The sequence below is a fragment of the Megascapheus bottae genome, chromosome 8 (assembly GCF_031878675.1).
Source record: "Megascapheus bottae isolate mThoBot1 chromosome 8, mThoBot2.hap1, whole genome shotgun sequence".
Lineage (NCBI taxonomy): Eukaryota > Metazoa > Chordata > Mammalia > Rodentia > Geomyidae > Megascapheus > Megascapheus bottae.
Window position 1 is genome coordinate 40,966,902 of NC_143516.1, and position 21,341 is coordinate 40,988,242.

Consider the following 21,341-nt stretch of genomic DNA (forward strand, 5'->3'; position numbering starts at 1 on the left):
CTTGCTTATCAGAGAGTACTGATCCTTATGGATAGATGCATCAACAGGATTTGTCCTACTGACATGTTTTTACAATTTCAAATCTGGGCCCATTGTGAACTTAACTCTGACCTGATGGACAAAGGGAAAGCTTTCCAAAGGAACTGTTGTAGAAGATACACTGAAGCTGAGAACTTTGGGACCAGGTGTGTTTGTGTTTCAGTAATAGACAAGGAGAAAGTGTGGTAGGCAGAGGCTCCAATGTAAAATATCAATTAAAGAGCATTGGTGACAGTTACGAAGATTTTCAGAATCCATCAGACTTTTAGATGTACAAGGAGAGGGTTTGTACGAGGAGAGCGTCACTATAGAATTCCACATCTGTTTAAGTTATAAACAGTTTTTTAATTTGCTGAGTTTTTTGTGCCTAAGAAGCAGTGCAGATTTGTACAGGGCTGAGGATTATGGGGCAATATCTTGTCAATAGATAGTCATCAGTCTGTTATAGATGTAGGTAATGTTAATCAAGGTGAGTGTATGGGATGATAAAGTGAGGAAGTGTCAGGTTAGAAACCTTAAAAATAGCAATATTTTAAAGATTGGCTTTGGAAGAGGCAAAAGTGGCTCAGAATAGAAAAAGGAACATTGGAAGTTTGGTAACTAGGAATTTGTGGGTGGCAGTTTCATGGAGTATAGTCAGCTGTTAGATGTTTGATGTGTACTTTGAATGGATACTGTTGACCTTTGAAAGAAAAGTTGTAGTGGAGATAGCAGATGAGCTGCAGAGGATTGATGAGGGTTCAAAGGCCTTGGTGAGCTTAAATTGAGTGTAAATGTGAGGTTTTAGGTAGAGAAGAGGGAAGGGTTTGGTTTTAGTTTTGGATATCAGTTTCAAGTTTGAAACTCTGATGGGAAATGAGGAAAAATAGCTAATGATACTACTGTGGAAAGAATTAAAATTGATCTGGCTTTCAAAAATTTAGCATTTCGGATTTAGGAAACAGGATGAGACCTATCCCATAGACTATAATAGGAAATGAGACTACTGATTTAGGTAACTTTGCAGTTTGCATCTTGGAAGAATTAGAAAATGGAATAAAATGAAGACATTGATTTTAGCATTGGTTTACTTTTTATTATATTCCTGTATATGTGTCTATGCTTTCTAATATATTGCTGCTAGGGATTGAACCCTAGGCCTTGCCACATGTTAGCAACCACTTGAGCTGTGCCCCTAGCTTTGTAATAGCCTTCCTCATTATGAAAATTACACTTTGGAAGAAATGAAACTCCTTCCCTTCCCATTATGTGTACACACATTTACATAATACTGGAGATTTTTTTTTTTTTTGCCAGTCCTGGGCCTTGAACTCAGGGCCTGGGTACTGTCCTTGGGCTTTCTCAAGGCTAGAGCGCTACCACTTGAGACACAGCACCATTTCTGGCTTTTTTCTATGTATGTGGTACTGAGGAATCCAATTGGGTCTTTGTGCATGCTAGGCAGGCACTCTACCACTAGGATAACCTCCCGGCCTTTTTTTTTTTAAAAAGAATTTTATTAAAATGAAGCTTTTAGATTGTGGCTTTATTTTTCTGTATCATCCAGTTGGGAAACATGTGGCTCTCTGTCTGAAAATCTCTTGGTACATGACAGGGATAGATCACATATGTTTCTTTTTGGTTGCTGCTGATAGCCTGTATGACCCTTGAATGATGTTATGAATATGCAAATAGCCCTTGTAGAACACACTCTTTCTGGAATGCTAATCTATTGGAGGTGACTTACTAATAATAATTTAAGAAAACATTGTTGTGTATTCCCAACTACTGAATGTTTAATCAGATGATAGAGGGGTGTGTGTGTGTGTGTGTGTGTTCGTTCGTTCAGGCTTGAGTTTGGGGCCTGGTTGCTGTTCCTGAGGGCTTTTTTATACTTCTTTTTCCTTTTTTTTTTGCTCAAGTCTAGCATCCTACCACTTATGTTACAGCCATACTTCTGGCCTTTTGCTGGTTAGGTAGGTAAGATGGTTAATGGTAGGTAAGATAAAAAAAAGCATCTCATAGACTTTTCCTGTTGAGGCTGGCTTTGAATACAGATCTTATTTCAGCTTCCCAAGTAGTTAGGATCACTGGCACAAACCATGGGTGCAAGCCTCTTTTTCTTTTTTTCCTTCTGTGTCAGTTATGGAGACTGAACTCAGGGCCTGTAGCTTTTTTGCTCTAGGCTGATGCCGACACTCTTCCACTGTAAACATAACCTCCACCTCTGGCTTTTTTGCTGGAGTAGAAGAATCTCAGACTTTACTGATTGGGATGACTTTGAACCAGGGTCATCAGTGTTAGGGTCCAGTCCTTCAATATTAGGGTCTGTGATCAAAGGAACAAGCCTGACTCAAAGCGGAAGTTAAACAGTTTTATTCTGCACCTAGATTCAAGAATCATACTGACAGGTCAGGGCGGTCTCTAAGATGTGAGTGAGAGAGCAATCCCGCCTAATCTTACAGCTACTTTTAAAGGCCACCAGCCATGTGGTTGGGCTGGGCCATACACAGGTGGCCAATGAAATCCCAACATACTTGAGTGATGGCTAGGGCAACCACTGACCTATAATCTCGGTGGGCTTCTGGTACACTGCTCTGATGACAACAGAAAGGGAGGGAGTTTCCTGCAGGTCAAGGGAGTTGGGTGGGGGAGGAATTCTGGTAACTCCACCCCGTTTAACTGCTCTTGTAATCTGAGCTGTTACAAGGAATTTACAGACCCCACTTTGAGTCAAGTACTCCTTTGTCATGAAGTCAGGAAATGCCTATAGGGGATGGATTTTGGGGGAAGTCAAGAAAAGGGTCCCTTCAATCAGAACTTAGCTTCTTGAGGAGCTAGGATTAGAGTCATGAGCTACTGCTGCCTGTTTCAGTTGTTAGATTCTGTATAGGTCGTAGAAAAATATATTTTTTTATTTTTTATTTTTTTGTTTATTGCCTTGAGTTTTTTTCTTTCTTTTTTTTTTTTTTTTTGAGTTTGCAATATGGTAGATGCAGTAGGTGAATGTTGTGTTCCCACCTTCTTGGTTTTGCTTTCCTTTAGTTTTAATGATGGCTAATTATCTCTAATGTATGTTCTAGGAAGTCTGGATTAACATTTTAACTAAATTACACTTTTAATACAAATATTGAATTTAGTGTGGAACTTTTCAAATTACGTTTGTAAAAGTGAAATGAGGATTAGTTTGTCATGCACCTGATTTAGATTAATGGAAGAGAGTAAACTTAGGGTCAGATTCACCATCTTTACAAGAATTTGTTTGGGTTGGAAAGATAGGCACTTATAAACAATGGCTAATGCACAGTAGAAAGGATTAAAAGTGTGATGAATCCAGGTTTGCTTGTAATTTCATTGGGAAGCTTTAAAAAAAGGACTTTCTATCTCCACCTCCAATTAGTCATTTAAAGAGGGGCTCTTTAACTGATATAATGATCATTTTCTTTTCCACATCTAATTAAGTTACTTTGTTTTGGCTGTACAAGCATAGCCCTTGTTTTGCTGTTTTTTTTTTTTTGTTGTTGTTGTTGTTGTTTGTTTTTGTTTTTTGTTTTTTTCCCTTTCACATTTCTCCTGATTTCATGTCATTAGTGCCACTAGATGTAGACATTCTTTTTTTTTTTTTTTGCCAGTCATGGGGCTTGAACCCAGGGCCTGAGCACTGTCCTTGGGCTTTCTCAAGGCTACCACTTTAGCCATAGCACCATTTCCAGCTATTTTTCTATGTATGTGGTACCGAGGTCTTCGTGCATGCTAGGCAAGCACTGTACCACTAGGCGAAACTCCTGGTGATGTAGATAGACATTCTTTTGAAGCTTAAAGGTACCCAGCTACCTGTACAGCCCACACCCCAGCAGTACTAGGGTTTGAACTGAGGATCTCAGGCTTCCTAGGGAATTGTTTTACCACTTAAGTCAGGTCCCTCATCCTGTTATCTGTACTCTCTTGACAGGCTTACCTTGCTCTAAAGCTGCTCATTTATAATTGTCAGCTGTTCATTATAGGAATCAGATATTTGTTAGCCTTAAAAACCTGCAGTGAAAATGTGGGAAAAGAGCAAAGCACTTGTGGTTACATGAGCCACTTGTCTAAGTAGCCTAAGCTGAACAAATTATTATGAGGCTAAAGAAAAGTTTCTCTTCAGGCTCTTGCATGTACACTGTTTTGAGAAATAAATTCCTTTTGTTATACTTACATTCAAAGTTTTAAGGAATTAAAACAATACTGAAAAGGGTAAGTAATTAAAATTGTCTGAAAAGTAACTTCTTTTGGGATACAAATATTCCTATTTGCAGTTAATTATAACAAAACTGTATAATCAACATGGAGAATTGTATATTATATGAAAAGCTATATTAGACATTAATTTTCATTTACTTATCCCTCTCTACCTCTCTGTCCCTCCTCCCCCTTCCCCACTTTTTTCAGCGTAATACTAGGAATTGAACTAAGGGCTTTGTTTTCTAAGCAGTGCAGCAGTTGCTGTACCTTGTGTGCCACACCTTTGTCCTTAGACATTGTCATTATTATTATTATTTTTTTTTTTTGGAGGGTCATGGCTTGATCTTTGGCCTGGGCATTGTCCCTGAGCTATTCAGCCAAGGCTACTGCCCTACCCTTGAGCCAAGCCTCACTTCCCGTTTTCTAGAGGTTAATTGGAGGTAAAAGTCTCAGGTCCTTTTGTGCCCTAGCTGGCTCTGAACCTTGATCCTCAGATCTCAGCCTCCTGAGTAGCTGGATTACAGGTGTGAGCCATCTCACCCTGCTATTATCATTATTTGCCAGTCCAGGGGCTTGAACTGTCCTTGAACACTTTTTTACTCAAGGCTAGCACTTTGCCACTTGAGCCACAGCACTGTTTCTGACTTTTTTTTTATCTGTGTATGTGGTTCTGGGGAATCAAATCCATGACTTTGTGAATGCTAGGCGAGCATGTTACCACTAGGCCACTCTCCAGAACCTATAGTGCAAATCTTTAGGCATATGATATCATTTATTTTATTCATTTTATTTTTTGCCAGTCCTCCATCTTGAACTCAGGGCCCTAGCACTATCTCTGAGCTTCTTTTGCTCAAGGGTAGCAGCCTGGCACTTGAGCCACAGACCACTTCCAGGTTTTTCTGAGCACATGGTACTGAAGAATTGAACCTAAGACTTCATACATGCTATGCAAGTACTCTACCATTAAGCCACATTCACAACCCCTTTCATTTCTTCTAGATAAAAACCTAGCTGGAGAGTACTGCGGTAGATTGTGTTTTATAAGTATTTGTATCCTTTAAGATATGCACAATCAGTGTCTAAGAGTTCCATTCCATGTCCTTTCAAATACTTTGGAATGGCTAAATTGTGGTGATTGATGCATGCCTATAACTCCATCATTTGGTATGCTACGAAAAGAGCTTATGAGATCAAGGCCAGTCAAGTGAGTTCCAAATCCAGGAACTGGTCTATATAGTGCGATCTTGTATTTAAACAAAAATTAGCTGGATGTGGTGGCTCACACCTGTAATCCTAGGTACTCAGGAGGCTGAGATCTGAGGATCCTGGTTCAAATTCAGTTCGGCACTACAAAGCCCATGAGACTCTTATCTCCATTTACCCATCAGAAAACTGGAAGTGGCACTGTGGCTCAAGGGGTAGGGCGGTAGCCTTGAGCTGATGAGCTCAGGGACAATGACTAGGCCCAGAGTTCAAGTCCCATGACCAACAAAAACATAACTAAATCAATATCCCTGTCTCAATGAAACAATTCTGTTGGTATAGTCTCTTGGGGGCCAGTGGCCCCACCCTACCACTCTAATGGTAGAGTGCTTGCCTAGCACGCACAAAGCCCTGGTTTCGATTCCTCAGTACCACACACTCAGAAAAAGCTGTAAGTTGGTGCTATGGCTCGAGTGACAGGACACTAGCCTTCAGCAAAAAGTGTTCAAGGACAGTGCCCAGGCCCTGAGTTCAAGTCCTAGGACTAGCAAAAAAAAATACAAATTACGCCAAATAAGTAATAATCTTTTTTTTGTTTGTTTTTTTCCTTCCACACCTGGTGCTTGAAATTGGGCTTGGGTGCTGTCCTGAGCCTCTTTGTGTTAAAGGCCACTCTGCCACTTGAGCCACAGTGCCCCTTCTGGTTTTTGAATAGTTTAGTTAAAAAATATTTATGGGGCGATGTCATTCTTTCTGACAGCCACACAGAATTCCATTGTGTACAAATACCACATCTTGTTGATCTACTTATCAACTGAGGGACATCTGGGTTGGTTCCATATCTTTGCTATGGTAAATAGTGCTGCAATGAACATAGTTGTGCTAGTGGATTTAGTATGTCCTTGTTTCTAGACAATTGGGTAAATGCCTAGTAGTGGAATTGCTGGGTCATAGGGGAGCTCTATGTTTAGTCTCTTGAGGAACTGCCATACTGCTTTCCATAGTGGTTGAACGAGTTTGCACTCTCACCAACAGTGTAGTAGTGATCCCTCCTGGCCACATCCCCTCTAGCATCTGTTGTTATTAGTTAGGAAATGGAAAGACTCAGAAAAAAGCATATTAAGTGAAGTAAGCCAGACTCAAAGGAACATAGGCTCAATGGTTTCCCTCATTTGCCATAATCAGTAGAAACCTTGGGCTCTCCTAGCAGAGATTTGCAATAGAGCAAAACCTAGATACATAAGGCCATATAGTATGACACTAAATGAAAGGACCTGTAAGATATAGAAACAAAAGCCATATAATGAGTGATTGTTGTCCTTAATGTACTATGTTATCCTCATCTCTTTTGCTGTCCCTTGGTTATCTCATATTGTTACAGTATCTCACTTTGTTATCTGATATATTGGATATGTTTGTATTTGATTTTTTGAAATTGGATAGGGAAGGGGGGAAAACAAGATGAGGGGCGGGGGTAGGGGAGAGGGAAATGGGGACCAAGACATGAGACATGTATGTGAATTAATGCACATTTTATCTGGCAAATATAATGTAACCCTTCTATTAATTAGAATAAAAAATATATAAAAAATTTATGGTAAAAGATGGTTTGGAATAAATATGGGAGTAGCTAATTTTGTAATATGTATACTCTAACATTTTTTCCTTTGATAGAGTTTTCCAGAGAAGGACCTTCTGCACTGTCCATCTAAAGATGTAATTGAAGCTCATTTTATGTCTTGTATGAAAGAAGCTGATGCTCTAAAGCATAAAAGTCAAGTAATTAATGAAATGCAGAAAAAAGATCACAAGCAACTTTGGATGGGACTACAAAATGGTAACTATTGCAATGTATAATGTCATAATACTATCTTTATAAAATACAATAAAACTAACTCTAAGTAATTTACACATTTAAAAATAGATGTCAGAAGTTAATTTTATCCTCTGTAACCAAATAAGCACATTAGGTACTTTTTTTTATTATCCCTTATCATATAAGGGAAAATATACACACACATATATGTATACGTATATGTGTGTGTATATATATGCACATATAAAATAACATATATATGTATGTGTATATATATATATATATATATATATATCAATCTAGTGCATTTTCTATTTACTTATCCCAGAACTTAAAGCAACATGAACTTGTGTTTAGCTTCCCCCATTGTACAGTTCAGACTTCAGTTGCTGTAATATGTTAACTATATTTATATTATGCAGTTTTATTGCTCATCAGTCCAGGAAGCATGACATTACAACATGTGTTAGTGGTCATGAGTACATCATACCACATCTTAGTACCGTTGTTAACAGTCTGTTATGTAGACGCCATTCATGTTATCCACAGATGTGTTGCTTGTTTCAGTTGGTATTTTATTTATTTTTTTGTGCGTCTTGGGGCTTGAACTCTGGGCCTCGGCACTGTCCCTGAACTTTTCAGCTCAAGGCTATGGCCCTACCCCTGGGCTTGGGCATTTTCCCTTAACTCTTCCCCTGAGCCACAGTCCCACTTCCCTCTTTCTAGTGATTTATTGGAGATAAAGAGTCTTAGGTTCTTTAGTGCCCGGATTGGCTTTGATCTGGAATCCTCAGATCTCAGCCTCCTGAGTAGCTAGGATTTTAGGCATGAGCAACCATGCCCAGTGACATTTTGTAAAAACAGATGATTGGAAAAAAGACTGGGTTGTTGGTAGCTCACATCTGTATTCCTAGCAGTTCAGGAGGCTGAGATTTGAGGATCACAGTTTTGTAGCTAGCTACAGTAGGAAAATCTGTGGTACTGTTATTTTCGATTAACCAGCAAAAAGTTGTTAGTAGAGCCATGGCTCATGTGGTAGAGTGTGAGCATTAAATGTAAGAAGAGACAATGCCCAGGTCCTTAGTCTGGTACCATCAAAACAATGAGAAGAAAAGAAGAAACATAAATACGAAAATACAGCTAACAGTAATAGCATTAGAATATATGGTAATGTAAACATAGCTGACTTTGGGAATACTGACCTAGCAGTCAGAAAAACAGTAAAGGTGAATTATTTAAAAGCGGCAGATTAGTTGTGACTGAGGGATAAAGATCAACCCCCAGAAAGGGGTGCTTTTACTACTTGCTGTGAAGAAACTCTTACAGATGATACTTCATGGCAGTGAAAGTACAAATCACAAAAATGCTAGAAATTTAAACATTGAAATATTTCACTTCACTTTGGCATAGGGAAGATATTTTCCTGTTTTAAATTTATTAGTATTTTGTACAGTAATAAACTTTAAATTCTGTTTCTAATGTTTTAAATCACACCACACTAATAATATACTGGTTTTATTTGTCCCTTATTTACCCAAATGACATTATAGTACTATTATTTACTATAAATAAGATGAATTTTTAATGTTTTGAAAAAAGATTAAAGATTACTGAATCATAATATCCTCCATTGATAATTCTGTAGAATTTGAGTTTGCAGGCTGGAAGTTTGGCCTAGTGGTAGAGTGCTTGCCTAGCATGCACGAGTACCCAGGTTCGATTCCTTGGTACCACACACATAGAAAAAGCCAGAAGTGATGTTGTAGCTCAAGTGGTAGAGCTCCAGCCTTGAGAAAGACCAAGGATAGGGCTCAGGCCTTGAGTTCAAGCCCCAGGACTGGCAAAAACAAAACCAGAATTTGAGTTTGCATGGTCTTTTCCAGTCCATTATGCAAAATTAGGACATCCACTAATTTGTCTGTCTGTGATATTTGGCCAGAAGACTTAATTTAATGGAAGTTCTTGAACTTCATGATAGTCACAAGTGCATTAGTACCAAGCCAAAGAAGTATTTGTATTAAGTAGTATTAAATTTCATTATGGTGAGTGACTTCAGTAGTACAAAGGGCACAAATCGTGCCATGTACCATAAATGTTTTCTCATTTTTCTTTTTTTTTATTAAATTTTTTATTGTAATTAGTAAAAGGGTTACATGATATTTGCCAGATAGAAGGTGCATTAATTCACATACATTGATACCCTTTCACATGTCTTGGTACCCATTTCCCTCCCCCCCCCTGTTTTCTCATTTTTCTTATTTAGATTTGACCACTGTGATATGGAGTTTCTTCTCCTTCGTCTCCCTACCCCTCCCTTCTTTTTGGTGGCAGTTCCGGGGCTTGAACTCAGGGCCTGTGCACTGTCCCACAGCGTCTTGCTCAAGCCTGGTTGCTGAGTGCTGTACTACTTGAGCCACATCTCCACTTTTGGCACTTGATGTTTATTTAGAGATAAAAGTCTAAAGGACTTGGTTGTTCAGGCTAGCTTCAAACCTGATCCTAAGATCTCAGCCTACTGAACAGCTAGGATTACAGGCTTAATCCACTGATGTACGGTTTAGTTTCAAACTTACGTAGTTTCACATTAATTATTTTCTTTATATAGGAAAGAGTAACAAAAGAAAAAAATATCAATTCCTTTATTGTAGTTCTCATGTCAGCACAGCTTTTTATAAATAGTAAAAAATGGTAAATAGTTGTGGAAATGCCTTGTTTGAATTTATGAATTTTATCTGTAAAAATTCTCAAAAGAATTTCTTAGTGTGAAGTCAAAGAATTTCACCTTTATTTTTTTAATTTTCATTTTTTATTGTTGGGGTAATGTATAGAGGGGTCACAGTTACATTCTCCAGGTAGTAGATGCATTACTTCTCACACATTGATACCCCTTCTCATGTTTTTGTCCCCATTTCCCTCTCCCCACCCCCTCCCAATCATCTTGTTTTCCCCCTTGTCTTTCCTATTTCAAATAAACAAACATATATACAATATACCAGGTAACAAAATCAGATGCAGTAACAATATGAGATTAATCAAAGGGCAAAAAAAGAGAAGAGAAATGACATAGTGCATTAAAAACAACAATCACCTAGAGATCCGTACTATGTTATCTCTCATCTCTTTTGTTGTCCCTTGGTTATCTCATATTGTTACAGTATCTCACTTTGTATTTATATTTGTATTTGGTTATTTGAAATTGGATAGGGAAGGGGGAAAAACAAGATGAGGGGTGGGAGTTGGGGGGAGGGAAATGGGGACCAAGACAGGTGGAAGGGAATCAGTGTATGTGAATTAATGCACCTTCTCTCTGGCAAATATCATGTAACTCTTCTATTAATTACAATAAAAAATATATGAAAAAAAACAACAATCACAAGATAAAGCTCTTGTTTCCATATCCTAGAGTTCCTTTCATTTACTCTCATCCTGTATGACCTATGTACCTAAGTTTTGAGCTGTTGTAATCCTCTGCTAGGAGAGTCCTAGATGTGTACTAATTATTACAAATGTGGGAAGGCATTGAGCCTATGTTCCTTTGGATCTGGCTTATTTTACTTAATATGATTTTTTTCAAGTCTTTCCATTTCCTTAAAAATGGGGCGGTGTCATTCTTTCCGATGGCATTTTCCATTGTGTATAAGTACCACACATCTTTTCCATTGTGTATAAGTACTACAATCATCTGAGGGGCATCTGGGTTGGTTCCATATCATTGCTGTGGTAAATAGTGCTGCAGTGAATATCGTGCTAGTGGCTTTAGTGATACTTTACCTTTCTGTAGTAGAATTGTTAATTTGTTATAATCAAGAAACAACAGATGCTAATGTGATTTTACTGAGTTCTGCACCTGTAGAATCTAACAACTAAACAGAAATTTCAACAAGTTTTGAATATTTTCAAATGCTAATTTTAATTTCTGAAGCTCTCTGGAGGTGAAATAAAAAAAGCTTATGAAACTAAGAAAACTCATTTAAGACATACTGTGCCTTTCAGGATTTGTTGTGGGCTTTCATTTTAGGTATAAAAATTTTCAACCTCTCTGTAAAACAGCCACAAGAAAGAAAGTAGCATTTTTATTTCTGAGGCAGTTGTCACTACTTGTACAGGCTATTTTCTACTTAATGTCAAATTGTTTTTCTTATGAACTCAAAAATTGAGGAAATCCTTATAAAGCAATTTTGTTGACCTAATGACTTACTTTTCATCCCCTATTTTTATGAGTACATGCTTTTTAAAGAAATATAGTAGCAATCTTAAGTTCCATGCACTTGCAAATAAAGGCAACGTTTGACTGCTAATTTTGTTAGCATTTTACTTATTTTTAGTTATGTTTTTTCCATATATTTTTATTGTAATTAATAGAAGGGTTACATTATATTCACCAGATAGAAGGTGCATTACTTCACAAACATTGATACCCTTTCTCATATCTTGATCCCGAGTTGGTTTTACTTTGAATTATTATTTTTATTTATTTTCCTTCTCTGTCTCTCTCTGTCTCTCTCTGTCTCTCTCTGTCTCTCTGTCTCTGTCTCTCTGTCTCTCTCTCTCTCTCTCCTTTCTTTCTCTTTCTTTCTTTCTTTCTTTCTTTCTTTCTTTCTTTCTTTCTTTCTTTCTTTCTTTCTTTCTTTCTTTCTTTCTTTCTTTCTAGCTTGAACTCAGTGACTTGTAGCTATCTCTTGAGTCTCTCTGTGTTCAAGGCTTTTGCTATAGCACTTGAGCCACAGTGCCATTTCTGACTTTTTCTGTTTTTGTGATACTGAGGTATCAAACCTAAGGCTTCATGCATGCTAGACAAGCACTCTACCATTAATCTACATTCCCAGCCCTGAATTAATTTATTTGATCTATGCCATTTAATTAATTTATTTTTTGGCCAGTCCTAGGGCTTAAACTCAGGGTCTGGGGGCACACTGTCTGGCTAGTGTTCTACCTCTTGAGCCACAGTACCACTTCTAGCTTTTTCTGTGAATGTGGTATCAAGGAATCGAATCCAGGGCTTTGTGTACTCCTGTCTGCCATTTTATTTTTGAGAAAGGGTCTCAGTGTTTTGTTAACCTTGGCCTGGAATTCATCCTTCTGCCTTTACCTTCAGTGTTTTGTGATTACATCAGGTGCTACAGTGTCCCAGCTTTAACTTTAAACTAGTTTCTGAAAAGAAATAGTGATTGTTAACAATTCAGCACAATTTGAAAACAGTTTGGTTTGAAAGGTGGTATGAAAGATAAGTGCAGTAGCCTTATTCCTTTGTAGTCTTGTATATTAGACAAGTATATTATCATTGTGTCTTTTAGTTTTATTATTGGTTTATAGAAGAATAGATATTATACTGAGGTAGAGGGCTAGATTTCTCATTAGTTGTTCTGTTTTCATTTGTGTGGTTGTTGACTGCACAGGCTATAAAATCTCATAGGACTTAAGTTCAAGGACTGTTAAGCAGTAACCACACACACTTAAAAGATTTCTTTTTTTTCTTCCAGTACTGGGGCTTGAACTCAGGACTTCCAGCTCTTGGTTAGCTTTTTTGCTCAGTCTGGCACAATAATCACTTGAGCCACACCTCCACTTCTGGCTTTTTGCTGGTTAACTGGAGATAACAGATTCATGGACATTTCTGCTGGGGCTGCCTTCAAACTGCTATCGTTAGATTTCAGCCTCCTGAGTAGCTAGGATTTCAGGTATGAGCCTCCAATGTCCACCTGATTTTTTTTTTTCTTTCAAATTGACTTTAGCTACCTTCAGTTTCTCTCATTCCTCCTTTTTTAGCAGGATTTAAGTAACTTGCCAGAAATAACTGTTGTGTCATAAAAACTGCCAAAACACAAACTGAGTGCAGCTACTGACTGTATACGTATCCTTTTTCTTTTTCTTTCTTTCTTTTTTTTTTTTTGGCCTGAGTTCAGGCCCTAGGAACTGTCCTTTGCGCGCTCTCCCCCGCCCCCCTTCTTTTGCCAGTCCTGGGCTTGAGCTCAGGGCCTGACCCCTGTCCTTGGATTTTCTCAAGGCTAGAGCTTGAGCTCTACCACTTGAGCCTTAGCACCATTTCCAGCTTTTTTCTATGTATATGGTACCGAGGAATCAAACCCTGGTCGTCGTGCATGCTAGGCAAGCACTCTACCACTAGGCCAAACTCCTGGCCCTCCTTGGACTTTCTCAAGATTAGCACACTACCACTTGAGCCACAGCATCACTTCTGGTTTTTCTGTGTATGTGACACCAAGGAATTGAATCTAGGCTGTGTGCATTCTAGGCAAACACTCTGCCACTAGGCCATGTTCCTGGCTCTTGTATGTGTATCTTAAAGCTGCCATTAGTATGATTTTTTTGTTACAGTGTCATCTAATCTAGTTGTAGGTACTATTAGATATTCCTTCTATCATAACAGCTTTATTGAGCAAAATTGCCAGTGGAAGGCATTAGAACTCTTCTTGAACTTTTTGTCTCCTTGAAAGATGACTATTTGGCTAGGCACAGTGGCTTACACCTGTAATCCTAGCTACTCAAGAGGCTGAGATCTGAGGATTGTGGTTCAAAGCCAGCCTGGGCACTGAAGACTGTGAGACACTTATCTCCAATTAACCAGTCGAAAACCAGAAGTGGCACTGTGGCTGAAGGTGGTAGCCTTGAGCTGAAGAGCTTAGGGATGGTGCCCAGGTGAAGAATTTAAGCACTACAACCTGGCGGGAAAGCAAAACAAAAAAGATGGCTATTTGATAAGTGTGTGTGGGCACAGGTGTGCATTTGTGCATTTGTATATGTGTGCACATGCCAATCCTGGGGCTTGAACTTGGGGCCTAGATACTGTTCCTTTGTTTTTTTAATTTAAGGCTAGTTGCTTTACCACTTACCACAGCTCCATTTCTGGCTTTTTAGTAGACTTTCCTGTTCAAGCTGGCTTTGAACCATAATCTTCAGATCTCAACTTCTGAGTAGCTAGAATTACAATATGTGAGTCATCATATCAGAAGGTTTTTCTTTGTAGCTACCTTGCTATTTAATTCAGGGGTAGAGCATTCCAATTTCTGTTGTTTGCTTGTTTTACTTTTTTTGAGACTGTTTTGGGCAGTCCTTGAGTTTCCCATAACCTTGCCTTTGTCACCCCCCCCCCCATATCAGATGGGTAGTGTGTGCCCACCTCATAAGAAGGTTTAGAGGGAGGCACATGTCACACAAGCACATGAGAACCCATTCATCATACTTATGAACTGGAAAAGGATCCGCCTCTGCCTTCTGATTGTTGAATTTATAGGCATGGCCACCACGCCTGGCTCAAGAATCCCAATTTTACTAATCCCAGTTTTTAATTGATGTCTAAATAGTGTTAGTAAATGCAACTTGGATATGAATGAAACAAGTCTAATAGAGTATATGCTTTAACACTGAGATGAACTGAAATTTTGGAACTGCTTATTGCTAAAGATTAATTAAAAGTTCTGAGTGAAAAAAGTATTTTTTGTTCAAAATAAATATATTCCTTTTTTTTTTTTTTTGGAGGGTCATGAGGCTAGAACTTGGCCTGAGCTTTTTAGCTCAGGAATACTGCCTTACCTCTGGGCCTGGGCCTTGTCCCTGAGCTCTTCAGCCCCACTTTCTGTGTTCTAACGGTTAATTGGAGATAAGATTCTCAGGTTTTTTTGTGCCCCTGCTGGTTTTGATCCTCAGATCTCAGCCTCCTGAGTAGCTAGGGTTACCGACATGAGCCACCATGCTGGCAAAAATAAATATAATCTTGGATTCTGAGTGAGCTATTAAGTCGCTTTAAATATATAGGTTATAGGAAAGGAGAAAGTGCCACTATCAAATCAGATAAGGGAATTAGATTCAGAATATAAAAGAATTCTTACAAACTCTAGCCAGAAGGACCAATTATAAAAGACAAAGGTTTTGATAGACATTTCTCCAAAGATGATGCACAAAAATGCCAATAAGCACTTGAGAAGATAGCATTATTAGTCATTAGGAAAATGCAAATGAAAACCATAGTTTAGTTACTTCTTTATGTCAACCAAGAAGACTGCAGTAAAAAAGAAAAAAAAAAGAGTGATGGCAGTGATGTGGCCCTATTAGAACTTTCTTGCATTGCTGGTGGGAATGGAAATTGGCTTAGTCATTTTGGGAGACATCGTTGCTATATAGCAGTTAAGCAGAGTTGCCATATGACCCAGCAGTTTTACTCCTCAGCACTACCCAAGTGAATTAAAGCTGTACCTCCTTGCAGAAATGTGTACACTAATATTCTTAGTGAATGTGCAAATGTGTGTAAGCTGCTAGATAAAAGTCTTGTGTTTTCTTACTATGAAATGCTTATTTTTTTCATAAAAACAAATGACGTTTCTTACACATGCTGCAACAAGAATGAGCTTTGAAAACATCATGGCTAGGTTTGGAAAGCAAGTGGGAAATACCATAGATTATGTGACCCACATATTATAAATGGCTCTGAACTCTGAATTCTTTTTTTAAAACCACTAAATTGTGGAATTTAATAGTTTAGATTTATAGTCTTATATAGTAGTGTAGATTTATATGTTAGTAACTTTTTAGTGAACCTAAACCATTGGAAAAAAAAAAGATCAGTCAATTTGGGGTCTGCAATTGAGAGTTTGCTGCGTCAATTCCACATCTCTTTCAAAATTCTTTAATGCTTAATTAATTATGCTACATGCATATATCTTTTTTCACCTTTTATACAGGTTCTTGCTAACCTTGGTATCATTTAAGTGTGGTTCTTTTATCTATTTATTTATTCATTTATCCTTGCCAGTCCTGGGGCTTGAAATCAGGGCCTGAGTGCTGTCATTTGGCTTTTTCCTCAAGGCTAGTGCTCTACCGAATGAGCCACAGCACCACTTCCGGCTTTTCTATGTATGTGGTACCAAGGAATCAAACCTGGGTCTTTGTGCATGCTAGGCAAGCACTCTTCCACTTGGCCAAACTCCCAGCCCCTAAATGTGTTTTAAGTTAGCATTTGAATTAGATCCAGGAGCTTTTTACCACCTAGTGCTCTTTGCTTTATATAATGGTCATGTATCCCCTCCCTCCCTTCCTCCCTCCCTCCCTCCCTAGCTTTTTTCTTTTCTTTTCCTAAAGGCTAACACATCAGCACTTTCAGTTTTCTGGTCATTAATTAGAGATAAGAATCCCACAGATTTTTCTGCTGGATCTGGCTGTGAATGGTAACCTCAGATTCCTGAATAGCTAGGATTACAGGCATGAACCACTGGCACTGGACTTGGGATTCTAAGAAAAAATGTCTTATAAGAAAAGAAAATGACTTATAAAAATAATTATATAAACGATGAGGAAAACGTTTTGATCTTCATATCTTCATATTAGGTATCTACTTTAATATTCATTTTTAATAATGTAATTTGTATCATTTCAGACAGATTTGACCAGTTTTGGGCCATCAACCGGAAACTCATGGAATATCCTGCAGAAGAAAATGGATTTCGTTATATCCCCTTTAGAATATATCAGGTAGGATATAGCACTTTTTTGGGGGGGGAGGGGGGCTAATCCTTGAACTCTGAACCTGAGCACTGTCCTTGGGCTTTCTCAAGGCTAGAGCTGTACCGCTGGAGCCACAACACCATTTCCAACATTTTTTCTATAGGTGTGGTACTGAGGAATCGAACTTGGGTCTTGGTGCATGTTAGGCAAGCACTCTTACCACTAGGTCAAACTCCCGGCCAGATATAGCACTTCGAAAAAGTACTTTTTCTGCTTTTTGTGTGTTTGTTTGTTTTTGCCATTCCTGGGGCTTGAACTCTGGGCCTGAGCATTGCCCTTGGGCTTTCTCAAGGCTAGAGCTCTACCACTTGAGCCGCAGCAGCACTTCCTGCTTTTTCTATGTATGTGGCACTGAGGAATCAAACCCAGCTATTTGTGCTTGCTATCAAGCACTCGAACCACTAGGCCAAACTCCTGGCCTATGTTTGCTGTTTTTATTTGGAAATAGGGTTTGCTGAGCTCAGACTCCAGCCTCCATTTCCTAAGTGCAAGCATGGGCCACCAAGTCCAGAGAAAATTACTCATTTTTGAAAACCTCAGACTCTTGGTCTCATAGTAACAAATAATACTAGGGTTTTCAAAACTGTCATTTTGGAGGTGGTCAAATTGGGCATTGCAGTGACAAAATATTTGTCTCACATAGAATTGCTACTGATTATGGTAACTTTCTGTGATTGCTGATTTACCTACTTGTTACAATTTATATGTAACCTCTGAGTCAATACTTGAAGAGTTTTAAAGGCTATCACAGATGTACAGAATATTAAAATAATTGATGTGTCTAATAAACATTAACCTGAGATTGAATAAAGCAACTCTGATACCATACTGAAAATAAGTGCTCTTTTCACGATCTTGTTTTAAAGTATGTATTTTAGTGGGTTTTGTGATGTGATTTTTTTTCTTTAATTGTATTGTCAATGTAATGTACAGAGAAGTTACAGTTACATATGTAAGGTGGTGAGTAGGTTTCTTGTTGAACATTGTTTTTGTAAAGTCTGTATTTTATTTTTTAATAAGTATCGCAAGTTCTGTAGTGGCCAGAGGACTGAGTGTGGGCATATGGCTGAGAATGGTTTGATTGGTTTTGAGACAGGAATTTGCTGTGTAGCACAGGTTAGCTTCAAACTTCTGCCTCAGCCTCCCGAATGCTAGGATTCGGGTATGTGCTACCTGGCCCAGCTCAAGAGAGTGTTTTTTCTTTTAAATAAAATTCTACCATTAGAAAGTAGAGAATTCTTAAAAGTTGCTTGAACAATCCTGGCTGGCAGACTGAGATTGTCTTTGAGCAGCTTTGCCTGCTTGCCTGATGTTTTCCTTTGTATAGGAAATTGGGCAGTTTCTCCTTCAACAAAGGAGCAGAGATCCTGAGAATTTCATTGGTTCTAATATAACTTTTCTCTTGTCTCTATACTCTTCCCACTTTGTTTTTTTATTTGAATTCTTACAGAAATCTAAAATTCTTATAGAAGTTTAAGTGTGAATTGTGAGGAAATATTATAGAAGTTTAAGAGCTGTACCTTTTAGTAATTTATCATTTTCTAGCTTTCCTCATTTCTCCTATTTTGAATGCCCTAACAAAGGAAAATGAGTCTTATGTTAATTTTTTGTAATTGTGTAATCTAAAAGTGACATCAGATTTTAGTTGTTAATTTCTGATTGGTATAGATGTTAGTTATAGATGTTATAAATAGTTATCAAATGTTATCAAATATAGTTATGTAGCATTTTGATAAGTCAGCATATACCCCTTTTTCTCAATAGGAATCATCTAACTTAAAGTATGAGGAAACTGAAGGTCAAAGAATTTATGTCATATGCACTTGTTCATATAAATGAAAATTTCAAGAAATAAATCCAGACCTAGTTCTGGAGTATCAAAGTTTAGAGTGTTTTCAAAACACAATAATCAAAAGTTGATAGGAAATTTGTAAGCATGTGATTGCTGGTATTCTATACAGTTATTGGAAAACTGTTTGGTTCATCTGTAATATGTTATCATGGACTTGAAATTTCTATAAACAAATGACAGAATTGTAGTGATAAAAGATAAATTCATTCAGCTCTCTAGGGAAACAGACCATGTTTCTGTCATTTACATAACAGTTTGGTTTGGTGTGTGAGTTTCAAGTTTGTGTTCCTGAAATCCAGGTGCTTCAGTATGAGCCAGTATTCTAGAAATGAGGTTAATGAATGAGAGGAAGTGTTTCAGAAATATAACCGAAGTCTTATTTAGAACCTATATCTAAGCAGATAATGATTTAATATAAGATTACCTTTCGAGAAGATAAATACAGAATGGCCTTGAAGTCCTTAGCCATTAGTATGTTTTGTAATGAAAATTAGGTATTGGTCATTTCCATGTCTTGATCTATCATGTCAAGAAGCATAATGCAGTACATGTCAGTTTACAGCATTTCACTATTGTTAGTTCTGCTGAAGTAGATATATTTTCTCTGTGAACAGTGTAAACCCTCCCATGGACAAACCCTATTTTACTTCTTATGTTCTATAGATGTTTTCAGACTTTGTCCTAGTGAATAGTTTGTTTGGTGTAATGTGTTTAATGTAAAATGTACATCTTTAAAAAGAAGTAGGTAAATTGAAGCCTGTAGGTGGCAGCCCAACACAGTAAGTTTTGGATGTCCTTACTGACTAAGCAGCTAGTCAGATCTGTTTAGGCTTAATTACTTCCTTTGAGAATTCTGTGCGTGCGTGCGTGCGTGCGTGCGTGCGTGTGTGCGTGCGTGCGTGCGTGTGTGCGTGCGTGTGTGTGTGTGCGCGTGTGTGTGTGTTGTGCGCGCACCAGTCCTGGGGCTTGAACTCAGGGCCAGACTTGGGCTTTCTCAACGGTAGAACGCTACCACTTGAGCCACAACACCACTTCTGGCCTTTTCTGTGTAGGTGGCACCAAGGAATTGAACCCGGGGCTTTGTACATGCCAGGCAAGCACTCTACCACTAGGCCAAACTCCTGGCCCGAGAAGTTTTTTTGGGAGGGCCATGGGGCTTGAACTCCCGGCCACTGTCCCTGAGATCTTCAGCCCAAGGCTACCACTCTACCCTGTAAGCCCCACTTCGCATTTTCTAGAGGTTAACTGGAGATAAGAGTCTCAGGTCCTTTTGTGCCTGGGGTGGCTTTGAACCTTGATCTTTTAATGGAAGCAATTATTTGTAAACTGTTTGGGGCCATATTTTAAAACTACAATGTATAGGATTTGGAACAATTCGATGCAGAGTTGTGCTGTTTTTAGCATATTGATTGAGAATAAATGTTTTCATTTCTTGAGCTTTTTGAAAATGAGCTGTATCTAGTAATTTCCGAATAACCTGATGGGGGAAATATTTCCCTTTATAGCTAAAGGTGCCAAGTTAATGGTATTATTCCCAGTTGCTAAAGTTGTTCTTTAACAAAGCCAACATTTTCTCCTTGCTTTGTTTCATAAAACTAGGTCATTGTTTCATTCAGTACTTGTGAGATCATAGGCCTAGTAATTAAAATAAACTATATATGAGTAACAATATTAACTGATATTTGTTGTACTTACTGAGTGGTAGATACTGCCTTAAATATTTTTCATGTATTCTTTTTTCACTTGATCATCACTGTTGGCCACTGGGTTATGTACTATTTTGAGATTAGTATTGGTAAATGGAAACTTGTCTACCTTTGCCTATCTAGCAATTAAAAGGACTCCCCCGCCTTTTTTTGTGGTGTCTATACTGGGGCTTGAATTCAAGGTTTAACTATTTTCTTAAGGCCGGTGCTCTACCATGTTACTATACTTTCAATTTCCAGCTTTTTGCTGGTTGCTTAGAGATAAGAGTCTCTTGGATTTGTCTGTCCAGGCTAGTTACAATCTGGGACCCTTAGATCGCTGCTTCCTTTTGAATAGGATTACAGGTGTGATCCATAAGTGACTGGAATAGAAGAACCAGTATTTGAATCAGATTATGTAGTATAGCTCCAGAGCTTATTGTTTTTTATAGTTTAAAAAATGTATTGCTCTAGTTTTTTTTTCCCCTCAACTTTCTTGTGTTATAACCTTTCACTCAAGACTGAGTTTCAGTTTTCATACCTATCAAGCTTTTTATCATCTTTTTTCTGTGGCTTCCTAAAATCAGCCTTTTTTGCTTCTAATACAGAAAATGCCTTAGCAGAAAGTAAAAACATGGCCTCCTTTTAATGTGAGTTTAGTATGTAGAAGGAGCTATTTTTAAAGTTTATTTCCTCTCTATTACTATCTATATTTTAAAGCACTCCACATCACAGTTAATGTTGTCAGAACTGGTATCGAATGCCAGGAATAACCTGTACATAGGACAGTTCATTCATTCTCATAAATTCCTGATCCCTCTGGCCTCATATAATGTTAGCAGTAGCACTCCTATGCTTAGTCTCTGACCAAAGAATTCATTTCTTCAACCTAATTCAATAATATCTTAGGCCTAGATTAACTTCTTTATGTCCTATTACATTTTTACTTCAGTTCTTTCTATAGTTGAGAATGACAACCTTTAGAATGATGTTTCTTAGGATGATCATTCAACCTATTGACAATTTCAGGTTT

General features: G+C 38.0%; 1 protein-coding gene and 1 non-coding gene across 3 annotated transcripts in view; one reads left to right on the forward strand and one right to left on the reverse strand.

Moving 5' to 3' along the window:
• The window catches only part of Atg5 (autophagy related 5), a 144,594-nt gene that overhangs the window by 33,519 nt on the left and 89,734 nt on the right, over positions 1–21,341 (forward strand). For both annotated transcript variants that reach the window (XM_090338362.1, XM_090338361.1), the window contains exons 5-6: positions 7,117–7,279; positions 16,644–16,738. In XM_090338362.1, the coding sequence (XP_090194488.1) occupies positions 7,117–7,279; positions 16,644–16,738 (258 nt within the window). The remainder of the gene's footprint in view (positions 1–7,116; positions 7,280–16,643; positions 16,739–21,341) is intronic.
• Positions 14,369–14,475, reverse strand: LOC150059860 (small nucleolar RNA U13). Its single transcript, XR_016536514.1, has one exon. It is a non-coding gene; the product is annotated as a small nucleolar RNA U13 (small nucleolar RNA).